The sequence below is a fragment of the Euprymna scolopes genome, chromosome 24 (genome assembly GCF_053919585.1).
Source record: "Euprymna scolopes isolate OS-2025 chromosome 24, ASM5391958v1, whole genome shotgun sequence".
Taxonomy (NCBI): Eukaryota; Metazoa; Mollusca; class Cephalopoda; order Sepiida; family Sepiolidae; genus Euprymna; species Euprymna scolopes.
Window position 1 is genome coordinate 55,547,399 of NC_136505.1, and position 15,527 is coordinate 55,562,925.

At 33.5% G+C, this 15,527-nt stretch overlaps 1 protein-coding gene across 11 annotated transcripts in view; it reads left to right on the forward strand.

The window, feature by feature from the left end:
* Positions 1-12,003, forward strand: part of LOC145246711 (uncharacterized) — a 186,390-nt gene extending 174,387 nt beyond the window's left edge. For all 11 annotated transcript variants that reach the window (XM_080108445.1, XM_080108446.1, XM_080108453.1 and 8 more), the window contains 4 exons: positions 5,604-5,735; positions 6,834-6,953; positions 11,034-11,141; positions 11,622-12,003. In XM_080108445.1, the coding sequence (XP_079964571.1) occupies positions 5,604-5,735; positions 6,834-6,953; positions 11,034-11,141; positions 11,622-11,660 (399 nt within the window). In that variant the 3' untranslated portion in view covers positions 11,661-12,003. The remainder of the gene's footprint in view (positions 1-5,603; positions 5,736-6,833; positions 6,954-11,033; positions 11,142-11,621) is intronic.
* The last annotated feature ends 3,524 nt before the right edge of the window (positions 12,004-15,527 follow it).

Consider the following 15,527-nt stretch of genomic DNA (forward strand, 5'->3'; position numbering starts at 1 on the left):
CATAAAGAACTTAGGGGGCAATACGTTATATAAGGTATCAGACTCAAGCTAAGTAAATAAAGAATGTTCTTCTGTTCTAGTCGACATGCGTGGGAGGTTCAAATCCGATTCCTGAGAAAAGTCTCTTAACAAAAGAACAGGAAACAGAAAAACACTGTGTTTGGGTTTTTACAGTGCACGCAAGATTGAAAGTGAATATCTCTGATGTTTTCATTGGTTGAAAAAAAAGAAACCTTGCAGATTCGAGCTTTTGTCTAATCAAGGCTTGTTACATTATAATAATATTCACTGCCACTGCTAACAGAATAAGAAAGACAAGGAAGTTATGCCGAAAAATATTAGTGTTATCGTCTTTCCTTTTGACACAAGAGTCGGGAAAAGTAGAAAATGAGAAGAGAGAGATGGGTTATGATGGGGATAATGAAAATTGACAGCTTAATACAATGTTCTCTCGGTCAAGCCAAAGATCAAAGGAAAGAGAAAATTTCAACTTTGCCCCTTGTTATCATCCAGAGACGTACACTGCTATAAAAACGCGGAAATGTATGCCGTCTGCTGACATTATAAAAATACTAATGATGACTTGTAGAAATCGGAAGTGCTAGAAAATATAGTAAAGCAACATTTTGGAAATATTTGTTCAGCTTAGAAAAAATACTAAACTGTTGCAAACAAGGCCCATTGGAAAAAATGTCTGTCGTGTTGGTATTTTTTTTATATATTAAGAAGAACATAAAAAATGTACAAAAGTGTAATATAGTAAACAGTGCAAAAAAAAAGAAATAAAAAATATACATCATGTGATAAAATGCCTTAAAATTGGTACACACCTGATTTTGTACAGCTTGTAGTGTCCAGTGGCATATAAAAAGAATAAAGAAAAAATAGCTACTATTTCTATGGTTATTCCGGCGATCCATAACAAGATTTCTTGTCACCTCATATGTAGATGAGATACTGCTAGTTTGAATAAAAATCCTGTTTTTAGAGACTGGGGCAGATTTTAGAGTAGCGAGCTTTGATAGGAATGTGTCAACTTTAATCCCAGGAATTATTAGTTGAAACTGTCAACAAACGCATTAAAATTAAATTATTTTTTTTAATTACTGAAACTGTTTTAAATTTTTTTTATTTCAAAATAAGCTGGAGGAATATATTGAAACTTTCAGCTTTATGTAAGCATCCATTTTTTTACAACCCCCCCCCCCAAAAAAAAATCTACGAAGTAAATTCCAAAACAAAATACACAAAGTTTGAGAACTAAACATCTATGCCGTTTTATAGAAAATTAAATTTTCTTGTTTTTGGTAAAGAGATTTGTCATAGATTTGCTTCTCTCTCACCTTTTTTGTGCTGTTAACTATATTATAGTTTCACCAGAAAATGAAAGAAGAAATTATATTCTGACCTTATAAAGACATCGTGAAAACAGGATGCTCCCTGTAATTCGTGATATTTTTTAAATGATGTTAGTTATAATAGGTTTGATGAATCCACAACATATGGTTGAAATAAATTGTTAACACAAAACGACTAGGGATCGTTACGTTTTTTCATATACACACTTTTCTTTTTATTATTATACAAATAGATTACAACTTTTGAAGGTCTAAAGGCCATTCTATGATAAAGATTAATAATATTTCTAGTTGGATGAAGAATAATGGCATGAGAGGATTGGGAGAATAGGTGGAATGGGCAGAATTTGATTATTTAAGAGAATGGCTCAATAAGTATTTGCTATTAGTTATCTTCCTTGCCTTAAAGAGATTGTGAGTTATGTCTCTTGTAAACCAATAATAAGTTATGTCCCTTGAAACTAGACGTGTTGCACTCAGCCGGGAAGCAGTCCCATGGTCTTTAGTTCCACAGATGTGAGATTCTTAGAAAAAAACTTTGTCCATGGAAGTTCTGTTTGATTTTAAGTAAACAAAAAAAAAAAAAAAAGAAAGTTTTTGTTGTAGTTGTAGTGGGGTAAGGTCTTGCTGTGGGGTTTTTACAAGGAAGAATCAGAGATTGGAGCTCAGTCGGACACCTACCATAAAAATAATGATAGAGTAGAGAAAGACTAGCAGCATTTCTTCCGTGAGAAAGCGGTTGCAGGTAAGACGAGAAACCATCCCTTGCTAGATTTCAAAATCAATTTTGTACTCTGCTAAGGCAAGAAAGAGTGTTCTCCCCTAATGTAGCAGCAGTACTTCATTTTAGAACATATCTGACTCTTATACAGGTAGTGATATGGAACAAGAAGGAAAAAGAAGCAACCTTAGTAGAAGTTAGTGCCCCCATTGATGTTAGGTTAAACAGAACTGAGAGGGAAAAGATAACAAAATACCAAGAACTTATGTATGACATAAAAAGAAACTGGAATTTTAGGAAGATCTCTACCATTCCAGTAATTATAGAAGCAACTGGACTCAAAAAAAAAAAAAAAAGGAAAAGAATTTCAAAAAATACTTGGCAAATATACCCAGTGAACCAAGTGCAAGAGAGATTCAAACAATTGCACTTAAAGGGACGGTCAGAATCTTAAAAAGGTCTCTCGGTTTGAATAAATGAGATAGTGAGTGACCGTTTGGTATCCGGTAAGATGCCCCATCCTCAGCTCAAACAAAATGATAAGAAAATTTAAAAAAAAAAAAAAAAAAGTAGAGGGTTGCATCAGTAGTGAGATGTTTTCTGGAGTGGTAGAATGATCCAACTACATATTTCCAGCAGCAGACTTGATGTAAGTCTTCCATTTCAGGTCAGGAGTGAAAGTCAATCTTAGAAGCTTATCAAATCAGGAGACTTTCTATAGAGGACGAAGTAACCTTTTAATGTAGTTGGCAAAATCGCCCTCTATTGTTAAGTAGAGGTATGGAAAGATTAATAGTGGCTTGCTCCTTTAGGCAAGAAATGAAGACAAGAAATATGCCGATATTAATATTACAACCAAAGTAAATTTATTTATATCATAAGATACAAGTTAAAGATTGTAAAATTTCATAGCGAAAGATGTATGAGTAACATTACTTGCGTGTAGGCCTCAAGAGTCTTTGATGGGAGTTCGAAAAGCGGATTGGAATGGTTTAACTGTTGCCAAAACTGGGAAGTGTTTTTTTGTCATATTTGCATTGTCATGATGTCCAGTGTAAAGAGAAAGAAGTGTACAAACTGGATGTGGAAGTAAGTTGCATTGCTGTCTTATGGCAAGAGTTAAGGGGCGATAATTGTGGTTGCCTTAAAGTCCGTTTGTGTTTGTGTGTTCGCTTGCATAGAGAACTCGAATCCCACATTTCTCAAAGACTGAGCTATTAATTTCAACTGGGGCATAGCGAGTATCCAAGCATTGGTGGTGAAAAAGGAGAGAGGCTTACTTTTTAAGGTGTTCTGCATTGTACCATATGCTCCAGATTAGAAAAAAAAAAGTAAGATAAAAAAAACTTGATCATCAATGCTATTCGAAGTGCTGCCATAAGTGGTTATGTCGTTTGCATAGATGTCAACAAATGATCTCAGAATATGATTTGAAAGATAATTAATGAAGATCAGGAAGAGGATTGAACTCAGAATGGATACTTGAGGCATGCCGGTATTGATACTATGTTTCAGACTTTTGTTCATCAACAACAATTTTTATGAACCTATCAGGGAGAAAGGATTTGATGGTTGAGAAGACATAAGTTCAACGACTTTAATGTGGATCACATGTTTTTATTTACTAACTTTTCTTCTTAGATGACGTGTACAAACAAAGAAATCATGTATTATACTATTATGTTAGATTCGTCAGAATGAAACACATCTTAAAAATATGTTGTCAATAGAGAGAGAGAAAGAGAGAGAGAGACAAAAAAGAGTTTCTAACCTAATAGGTCATACTCAATCTACTAAATGTTGCATAGTTGATGGACAATGCCGGAAAATGTCGGAGCCGGGCAAAACCAGATGTAAATCGAATTGCTAGCGATGACGTCAACTCTACATTCCGATCGACGAATCGAGATCATGAAACAATGAGAGAAAATATTTTACTCGGGATTGGAATTGCTAAAAGGCAGAAGCGATAAAACAATCAAAAGTTCAAATCGAAGGTCAAAATAAGCAAACAATTAGATTTCAATCAAGGAATGTGGGGGTGATGTAAATATAAATACAACTTGCGTACGTTGTTCAATGCTATGCTTATTCATAATTAATTTCCAAAATATTATCTGTCAAATATCTGAAATAGAGAAAAAAATAATCATTCATGATAAAATGTCAAAAATTTTCAACCCTTTAATGACTTTTGGACACCCTGTATAAATCAAAACAAAGACAGTGTCAGAAAGAAGAGAGAGAATCCAGCCGACATACCTCTACCATCACCGCCACACACCACCCAATATTGACCCAAACTCTCTCTTCTGTCATATTATCACTGAAATGTAAATAAAACTTTGTTGATTTAACAAATTGTTGTTTGATTACAAAAACCACAGTCATCAGAGTGTATATACTACGGTATGCATCTAGTAAAAGTGCAAACCATAAAATATATAGACGACAAAATTACACAGGCTCCAACCCCTGTTCCATTGCTGTAATCTTGCATCCCTGTGCTTGTTTTACAAGTACTTATATGGAATATGTTCCAATGAACTTACTGCACTTACATCTCCGGCAATGTAAATATCTACTCCTTCACTATAGAAGTCATCAGATGTCAGAAAACTTTCTGTTCTTTCTTTGAACTGATTGTCTTAAAATTCCCTTCTTGTTCCCTGCTTTACCGACTGTATTAACATGCAGAAATATAAATGTAATGTGAACAAACATCTTGATGCACAACTTCCCACTTAGGATGCCCTCTGTGTATCTGGTTTCATATCACAGTAGTCCCTTACGTCTCAGTGGCACTATGCCATTGCTTGGGGTGAATAAATAAACATCCTACGGTAGCTTATGGGGAAACCAATTTGAAGTTTTGCCATTACTGCTAACAATCAAGTATAAAATCGCACCAAGACAAAAGCTCACTGAACGTTTCTGTACTTAGGATGCTCCCTAAAAAATCTGGCCCCTTTTTGAAAGAACCTTTTCTCTGTTGACTGTGGTATATTGCTGGTCTTGTGCTGTTCTAAGAGGTCCATCCTCCCAGTCTGTGCCTTCTCTTTTTGATAAAGGATTAGTTCATTGCTAATAAGCGGTGGCCATACTGGGGTATGCTGACGGAGCTGCCCAGGCATTGGTTGCAGGACAGAATGTTCGTTCTCTAGGATGCTAGCTCTTCAATCCTACTTTCCTGACCCTTCTATCACATCTTCCCACCGTGGAAAGAAGATAAATCTCCAACCACAGTTGCCCTTTAGGTCTCAATGTGACAATGTGCCTTGTTTGGGCCGAATTAAAGTAAAAAATAAAAAAATAAAAAAAATAAAAACACACATAAAGATTTTTTGGAAACACAAAGTATTTTTGATTTCTTTGTTTTTTCTCTGTGAAAGGATCTCCCATTCTGGTACCATTTCAAATGTTCAGAGTTCGTCGCAGAAGTGGTATAAAGTTCTTCAAAAATGGTTTATCATAAGACTGAAGTGTTTTTTTTTTTTTTTTTTTTTTTTTTTAACGCTTTCCAGAAAATTGGGAAAATGCTTCATGAAAATCTATTAGAAAAAGCCAAGTATGGACATGACTTGATTTATGCAGCTGAAGAACGATATCGGATGAAAGAACTGGAGAAACTAAAAGCCAAACAACAAGAAATACAGGTAACAGAAATTATATCTGTTAATTTGATCTATTCTCGTACTAACCATTCCATTCACACATACACAGACACACACACACACAAACAAACACACACACACACACACATACACACACATATTGTATTGCTGTTATTTCTTAGATGCAAATCCATCGAAACTCCGATGTTTATCAAAAAGTGCCCAATAACAATATTTTTCTCAAAATAGTATCCAAAGAGAGCCAAACATCTCAAAACACGTGCAATAAATATTAAAACACCGAGCCTTTAATTTTTTTTAATTAAAAAAATAAAAAATGTTAATAAACAAAATTTCAAAAATAATACATCTTAGTAGCTCCAGTTAAAGTTTTTAAAGGTTTATTTAAGACTTTATTTTCGTTTAACTTCTATTTTTGTTTAAGATTTTGTTTTTATTTGATTTTATTTCTATTGAATATCTCTTCAATAGAAATTAAGATTTAAAAAAATATATATATATTGTTTGGGACGTTATTTTATTTATCAAAGACTTTATTTTTTATTTGAAATTTTATGTTTATTTAGATATTATTTTTGTTTGAAATTTTGTTTTTATTTAATACTTTATTTTTAATTAAGATTTTAATTTTTAATAAAGACTTAATTTTTATTGGAGATGTTATTAATTTTCATTTAAGACTTTATTTATTCAAGACTTTATTTTTGTTTGAGATTTGTTTTTATAAGATTTTATTTTTATTTGAGGCTTGTTATTTAAGATTTTATTTATTTTATTTAAAATTTCATTTAAGACTTTATTTTATTTATTTAAGATTGTAAATACAATCTTAAATAAATAAAATAAAGTCATAAATGAAATTATGTAATATTTTATTTTTATTTAAGATTTATTTGTTATTAAGATTTTATTTATTTTATTTAAAATTTTATTGACGACTTTATTTTATTTATTGAAGACTTTATTTTATTTAAGATCTTATTTTTATTATTTTATTTTGTTTCAAAACCTTTATTTTATATTTCACGCTTTATTTTTATTTAACATTTTATTTTTGTTTGAGATTTTATTTAGGTTTAAGATTTAATTTTTTATGTAAGACCCTATTTTTATTTTTAGCATCAGGAGACCTACAACGATATCTGGGGCCGACCCGGTGGAGGAGCCCCGCGTGACTCAAAATTCGGAAACAGAATGGCTAAACTTGGTAATATGCTTTACAAAGACAGTCTTGCTTCTGTAAGTAAACAATTACGTATATCACAGAAGTTCTGTTTTCAAAATTTAGGATTCTTGTTGAGTTTTTAAAAATTATTTTTAATATTAGATTAATTGTCCTTACTGAGCCGCTAAGAGAGATAACGATACATCTTTCCTAACTCTATTTTCTCGCCAAACTGGTGTAACAAGAAACATTATGAGTTGTTGATTTTGTTCATCTATGAGACCTAATTCCTTTCTCATGAAAACCTATACCCAATAAATCTATGGTTCGTCTCTGTGTAACATAGCGTAGATGCGTGGATGTGAATGTATGCGAAGTGACGTCACTGGGGATGGGGGGTTAGAGGGGACGGACTATGGACTATAAAAAAAAGAGAGAGAACGATCACGCAAGAGACAAGATAACGTTCGAGATTTCATGAGAGATGTGGATAACTTTCACGATCACGTGCGAGTCGTGAAGGACGCTCGAGAAGACGATCACATGAGCAACATCGCAGCGGTAACGAATGAATGAGTAAATAAATGTTGTTGCTACAAAGAACAATCGAGTTGGAGTTATTTCCTATTCTTTGTCTTTGTCTCCTCTGCAACTACAACTGGACACAACGTGTGTTAGTTCCTGAACAACGTTACATCTGGCCTTGGTAGATGATAGTGTTTTTGGATCTTGCCAACATTTAACAGTTATGTTGGTGCTTCTACAGAATTGGGACGAGATTTTGTAGTTGATAAATGGAGTTTTCAGATAAAAAACACTGATTTCAACTGATTTTTTAGCCACTTCTACTAAGTTACAATGGTAGCTTCCAAATTATGCAGTAGAAATTACTCGAATATTACAGAATTATTAACCAAAACAACTTTAATCGTGTTAGCAGGTGAAAATTTTCTGCCATCTTGTCTAAATCAAAACGGAAAATTACCTCCCTTTTGAATTCTTCTGTATTTTACGATCGTTTTCATCAAATTCTATTTTTATTTTCTTTAATAAATAATTTTCTACATTATTGATTTTCGTAATTTTTGGATATAATCATCTTAAAAATCACGAGGAATACGTAGATAGCATTGTTTTCATGTGAAACTCAGTATTATGATTTCCGAAATTTTGTCCCAATAGTGTAGAAGTGCCGTTATGTTTTAGCGAAGGAATAAAATAAAGGATGCATATATGCGGGTATGCATGCATATAAAAACTGAAATAGATAAAACATTAATATAATAGAAGGGTCACCAGGTGGCAAGTGTTAACTAAAACGTAAACAGTTTTGTAAATGAAGAACTGAGAAAAAACAAATTTTATAACAAAAAAAATAAATTATACAAATGATAAGAATATAAAAGTTATTTTCGGTCATTTATGCAAACACGTGTTGATAAAAAAAAGTTGAGGGCTTAGAAATGTGTAGATCAATATGTTCATAGGGTGTGTAAATAATATACTTATGTGAGTATTTGGCAGCGTGGTATTGTGTATGTGTGTAAGTTGGTTAAACTTATTCTTGCTAATAGGTGTATAGCTCTAAGCAGCAGTTTGTTTCTGTTCACCTGACTCTGGCTAGTGTGTAAGAATGTCTGCAAGAGATGAAGAAAACTTGTATGTGAGTCATTGAGTCCTTTCTGCCTCCCCTAACTCAAAGGCACAGATAGAGATGTTGAGCAGATGTTCTGTAGTTATGTTTCAGGCACGGCTGGTTTGAGAATTCTAGAAAAAAATGATTTTGCCGATCAGGTCTTATAGGAGTTTCTAAATTCCCACTGGCTTATTACTTTTACATGTGCATGTTACTTTTTGGGGAGTTTGAAAGGATTTTGATTGGTTGAAAAATACTTTGAGTTTACACGCTCCTGTGAAAACTTCCTTACTTTAGGCGTGAAGAAGAAGGCAAAGTGGAGAAAGAAAGAGAGTAAGCAATTAGAGACATTTGCTGTTTAGTGTTCATAGGAATCACTTCATGATTCAATTGCCACAAAGTAATAATGTAAAATCTCTTTAAATTCTCACACATCTTTTGTGAACTCTGGTATTGGATGACAGACGTTTCTGATAATGGCCGTCTCATTTCTTGATGCAATGCAAAACCACACTGTACATACATACATAAATGCATACATACATACATAAATCTATCTAAATTTGAAATTAAATTTAGGTATGCACATCACCTGTAAAGTGCATGTGTTAGTGAGTGGAGAAGAAAGATGCAGGTTTCCTCTTCAAAGGTAATAAATTAAAAAAAATTAAAAAATAGCAGAAAAAACAAGCAGTAGTGCACTTCACCGGAAGTATTTTGGTTTTCATTTTCAGAAGAGTTATGGTAGGGAAAAGAGGAGACAATGCAACATTTAATGACTTCTCAAACCAAACTTTTATCATAATTTCAGTCACAAAATGAAGTAAAGCAACAAAAAAATAATAAAATATTTGTTGAATTAATTCAAAATTTTAAAATTTTACTATATTAGCAACAATATTTCAAAAGAATTTTTTTTAATTTACAAATAAAATATAGCATTCTACATTTCTAAATAATTAATTTCAGAATAAATAATTTTTTAAATTTGCTAATAAAATATTACATTCAGTCTAAAATACTATAATATGAATGGAATATATATTTTACATATAACTCTTTTAAGAAAATATAATTATTTAGATGTAAAATACAATAATCACATTAAACTTTGGATTGTCTCCTCTTTTAGCATCACTCTTCCGAAAATAAAAACAAGAAAAAGATAATAATAATAATAATAATAATAATAATAATAATAATAATAATAATGATGATGATAATGAATCTCTAATAACTGCAGCACAAGATAACTCGATAAGAACCAACCATATCAAAGCAACGATGAATAAAACACAAGAAAACAGCAAATGCAGACTATGTGGACAAAGAGACGAAATGATAAACCATATAGTAAGTGAATGCAGCAAACTTGCCCAAAAGGAATACAAAAACAGGCGTGACCAAGTGGGGAGGGTGGTACACTGGGAATTGTGTAAACGACTGCATTTCGAGCATACAGACAAATGGTACAAGCATAAACCCGCAACAGCACTTGAAAAGGAGAACCACAAAATCCTATGCGACATGGACATACAGACGGACAAACCCATCCAAGCAAGAAGACCAGATGTCGTAATAATTAACAAGAAAGAAAAATCCTGTCAAATCGTAGACTTTGCAGTCCCAGCTGATCACAGGGTGAGTATGGAAGAAAAAGAGAAACAAAGCAAATACACAGAGCTAGCCAGAGAGTTAAAGGGATTTGGATGATGAAGAAAATCAAAATAGTACCGATAATAGTAGGAGCACTAGGAACAATCCCAAAAAACTTCGAAAAAAGAATGTCATAAATTGGAATCAGAGGAATAACTGCAAAAGTACAACGACTAACGATAATGAAAACGACTGAAATATTAAGGAAAACCCTTGAATGTGGAGAATAATACAAGACAATATAACGAATAAGCGTTACAGGGAAAGAAGAACACTGAAACTGCATATTTACAAGTTCTACACTCCCCATCATGCATCCCTCCCATTGTTTCATCACCGCCTCTCCCCAAAAAAAATGATACCAAAGGTCCAAGAAGGGTCAATAAGGACCCAGACCTTGGCTGGACAAGCGCAAAAAGGACTGGGACCTTGGGGAGGCTGAGTGCCACTCAAATTCCAGTATAAACCAATGGCCACTACCAGCGAGAAATCAATGGTAAGCCGCTGTTGCGATGATGCAAATTCATTTGCAAATGCTATCGAAGGAGGTGGAGAGAGCTGGATGTCTGGGGAGACTTGTTGTCACTCAGCTTCCAGAGAACACCATAGGTTTCCAATCAGATCGTTTGTTGACTTGTGTGAAAGCTCCATGTGAGCCAATAATAATAAAATAAAAAAATAAAAAAAAAAATAAAAAATAAAATAAAATTAAATTAAATTAAAAAAAAAATACTTCCGGTTAACTAAAGTGCACTAATGCCAAAAAAAAGTGACATCTTCTTCTGCCTGGAGATACTTGAGCGTTTATACCTGGGATGCAATTGTGGGTAAACTTATAATTCTCTGTTATTCTTTTTTTCAGAAAATCAACAATTCTTCAGAAAATCAGGAACATCGATTCTCACCGATAGTCCGGTACAGCACACACCAAAATCAATACGATTATCCAAACAATATGAAAACCATAAAAGTATGTATGTATAAAAAATGTATATAGTTGAACAACACATCCAACATATAAAGTTATCTTGTAAAACTTTTCAAATTAATAGAAATGAATCGGACAATCATTATTTTGTGAAGTCGACATATTCTTCACTAATACCTTAAAAAGAAAAATAAGCTTACATCATTAATAAAATAAACATATATCACAACTTTTCTGTCTATTTTAGCCATTAGATAAACAATTTCTTTTTACATTAAAATTAGCATCTTCATTTTTTAAGACCATGTCATTATCATACTAGTAGGTAAACTTTCTTCATTTATTACAACTATTTACAATGCTGTTTTTCTCTAGTGCTGTAAGCAGCCATGATTGCAAATGAAGCAATAGAGAGTGGTTCAGTTGTATTTATTAAAGCGGATTAGCGTTTCCCAATATGATAATAAAATACACGTACGGAAATTATTTATGTAAAAAAAACATTATTTTCTTATATTTTAGGAATACAACTTTAAAACACCTTGGGCAAGTTACCTCTGACTCCTTTGCTCCGGTCACTCACAAAGAAACGACCTTTTATGTTGACCAAAAGCCTGGACGCAAGAAATGACATGCAAAGTTACAAGGCTATTCGACCAAAAATGGAACCCAAAAGGGAAGTGATAAGAATCTCCATTTAAAGTGATCGAATGCAAAAGAATACAATTTGAATAATCAATCATTCACCGGGCATTATTTTTTTTTCTGTTGAAATCTTGAAAATGAATTTATTTTATTATGATATAGTGCGACTCTCTCCTACTCCCCCCCCCTACAAAAATGTAATCATCCATGAAGTGGTTAATAAAATTCACAATCCTTTCTAACACCTGCTAATATCCTATGCATGGAATATTGTTACTGTTGTGTAGCAGAGGTTCATATCAGAGATATGTATAACGGGGGACTCAAAACAAAGATGATAACGACATTTATATAGATTACACACACGGCGACAACTGTGAAGATTCTTGGGGACTTCATATCATTAATACGGTGCTGATACATTTATACAGTTCTTGTTAACACGGAGGACGGAAGATGACGGAGGACACATAATACTTTGAGGCAGTTATACAAAGTTTGTTTACAAGATGATGATAGAGAAAACACATTTATCTTTCAGTTGTAATGACGTCACGAAGACGAACAGTTACAAAATATAAATGGTGATTTCTTTACTCATCAGCCAGCCGATTGATGATGTCAGGGATTCAAGCTTTTTCGAATAAATGGTCTACTCTTCTACCCTTCACCTCTAATGGCATCAGTTTCACTCTGTGACCCTATCTCTCTCTGGCTGTGAATGTGACTCTCTATCTAACCTCGAACCCCATCTCAATATATTGATAATCTCCTTTGTTTATGACGCCGTCAGAGGTGTGATCCTAATGTGACTTTATCACGTTTCAATCCACCTGTGCCCTTTGCATATGTATTGACACACCTCTAATAAACAAAAGAAATCCGACTCTCGTCTCTAACTGATTCTATCACTCTGACTGTGATTCTCTCTTACCTCGAACCCTGTCTCAATATATTGAGAATCTACTTTCTTTATGACGTGACTTTATCACGTTTCAATTTACCCGTGCCCTTTTGCATATGTATCTAACACCTCTGATAAACAAAAGAAATCCGTAAATTAAATTGTATCATTTAACCTATTTGTTACATAACATTTTCAACTTTGTTATTGTCCATTCTTTTAACTGACGTATTTAATATCCAGTTATTTCTGAAAGAATGGACAATCGCTCTACCTCTGACATAAATAATATTTAGTTATTTCTAAAATAATTAACAATCGACTGCATTCTTAGAATTTTAGTTATCCATTATCTTTTAACACTTGCCGACAGGGTTCGATTCTAGCCTTTTCCTAATATCATTTTCACTTCTCTAGTCTGCCTTCTGACTTACATGAGAAGAGGACAGCCCTTATGTAACATTACCACATCGGGGCATCTACCACTAATCTCTTTCTTTTCGACAGGGTCCCAAAAATATTTCCAATCTCATACGTCCCATACTGTCAACCAAGCTCCAACCTCTGTTCCATCGCTTTAGTATTGTCTCTTTGTGTCTGTTTTACAAGTACATTAATGGAATGTGCTCTGACGAACTTGTAGCACTTATAACCCCAGAACGTAAATAGTAACCTCTTAGATTCAAGTGACAATATGCCTTGTTCTGAGTGCATAAGAGTAAAATAAAAAATTAAAAAATACAACCATATTTGGTATAAATAAACTACGACTGACTTGTCCACCGAGCTTCAACATGAAATGCCCAACAGGCTTTGTTTTATCTCCATTCAATGATGTTCTGCAAATGTGCACTTCTCATTTGTTAACACACCTCGGTACAACTGATTTGGACTGCGATGGTCCTCTTTAGTTCAGGAATAGCCTTAGAGAATCTACCGTTGATTTAAAAAAATTATTTTTGTATAATGGCTTTGGTAAAATTTTCAAATGAAAAACTCAAGTATCATGGTTCGATTGTGCACTAAACAGAAACATTCACTTTGAACGCACCTCTGTTTTATCAAAGAGCCTACTGTTGATTTTATTAAATTATTTTTACATAATTACTTAATTACTTAAATTAAAGTTAAACATACAAAAGTCACGTATCCTTTGGTAATCCAATTTATCAAATTTCTACTACTAATGATTACTACGCTATTGTCCCAATGATTACCATACACTCATTAACTCTTATCCGCAAGTGGCCTCTGGGCCTTGATAAGAGGTGACTCTTCCGTATACTTGCTTTCCAGCTGACTACAATATGGCCGTCTTCAAGTCCAATGTAAACAAGTTCTTGATGAGCCGTTCTCCTTAAGTAATCCAATTTACCGATTTACACCTTTAACGATTTCTATGATATTGTCATTTTGACCACTGTACACTCTTTAACCCTTATCCTCGAGTGGCCTCTGGGCCTTGATAAGTGGTGATTCCTTTGTAAAAAAAATAAAATCATGGTTCAATTGTGCTCTTAAAAAACACATTCATTTCAAACTTGCCTCTGAATCTACAGTTGATTTTATTGGCCGGGCATTTCTTGCTTGTGCGATGATAAAACTTATCAAATGCATTTGTGATGTCAGGGTATTTAAAAATGCCAACTTTGGTTTAAATCGGAGTTTCTTTTTGTCACAGTTTTAAAGTTTTGTCACAGTTTTAAAGGTTTGTCACAGTTTTAAAGGTTGGCATCATCTTAGAGATAAGAAAAATCTCTAAGATTAAAGTCTTGTTAATATGAAAGTTATTCCGGATCACAACTCCTTCTAATTAAATGTTCACTAAAGTGAAAACAAAGACTGTTGAATATTCATGATTAAAACTTGGTGGACAAGTAAGGCATGGACTGGAGTTTATTTTTATTTTATTTTTTATTTTTTACATAGAGGTCACCACTTATCAAGGCCCGGAAGCCAGTCGGATATAAGGGTTATTGCGTGTACAGTAATCAATGGGATAGTATCATAGTAATCGTTAGTATTGGAGATTTGATAAAGTGTCTTACTTAAGGGGGTGGTTCATCAGGAATTTGTTTATGTTGGACTTGAAGACATCCAAGTTGTAGTCAGGTGTGAAACAGGCAAACGGAAGAGAGTTCCACAGGCGTGCAATTCTAAGAAAGAAGCTCTGCTCATGGAATCCACGCTCTGATTTAGGCACAGATAAAGAGTGGGGAAAATTAATGACAGTGGTTTCAGTTAGACGGGTGTTTATCGTGAAAGATTGGCGAGTTTATTTGTACATAATATGTTTGTATTGCAGAAAGGACTGTAAACTTTATAACGATTCCACTGGTGATATTGTCTTCTTTTAGTGGATGGGGGGGGGGGGGTTCCCTATAAAACACTGATAAAAAAAGTGACTCCTGACATTTTTTTCTTTTTTAACATCTTGAATTTAATAAACCCTAAAACCTTACATAACCACTGACCGACTTTCCTTCTTTTCATGCATATTGTTAAATGTGTCATCAAATTCTTTTTTTTATCTAGTTTGTAGAGGACTAGGATATATAAATCCTAATCCTGTTACAAAAGAAAATAATGAAACGAATGGAATTGAAGGAAACAAAAACTCAATTGATGGATAAGATAAACGTGTCGTTTATTTACTGTTGAAAGAATGAATGTTTTAGATATAACATGTGTTCATGTCCATGCGGGTGTAACCATCGTTTGTTGCAGGACTGGTGGTGTAGAAAGAAAAGGAAATGTGTGTTCATCTCACTATCGTTTGTTCGCGCGTGGGAAGAGAAATGAGTAATATAGTAGAAATGAGAATGATAGTCCAGCGTGTAGACAAAGACAAAGGATAGAGGATTGATATCAGTTAGCAG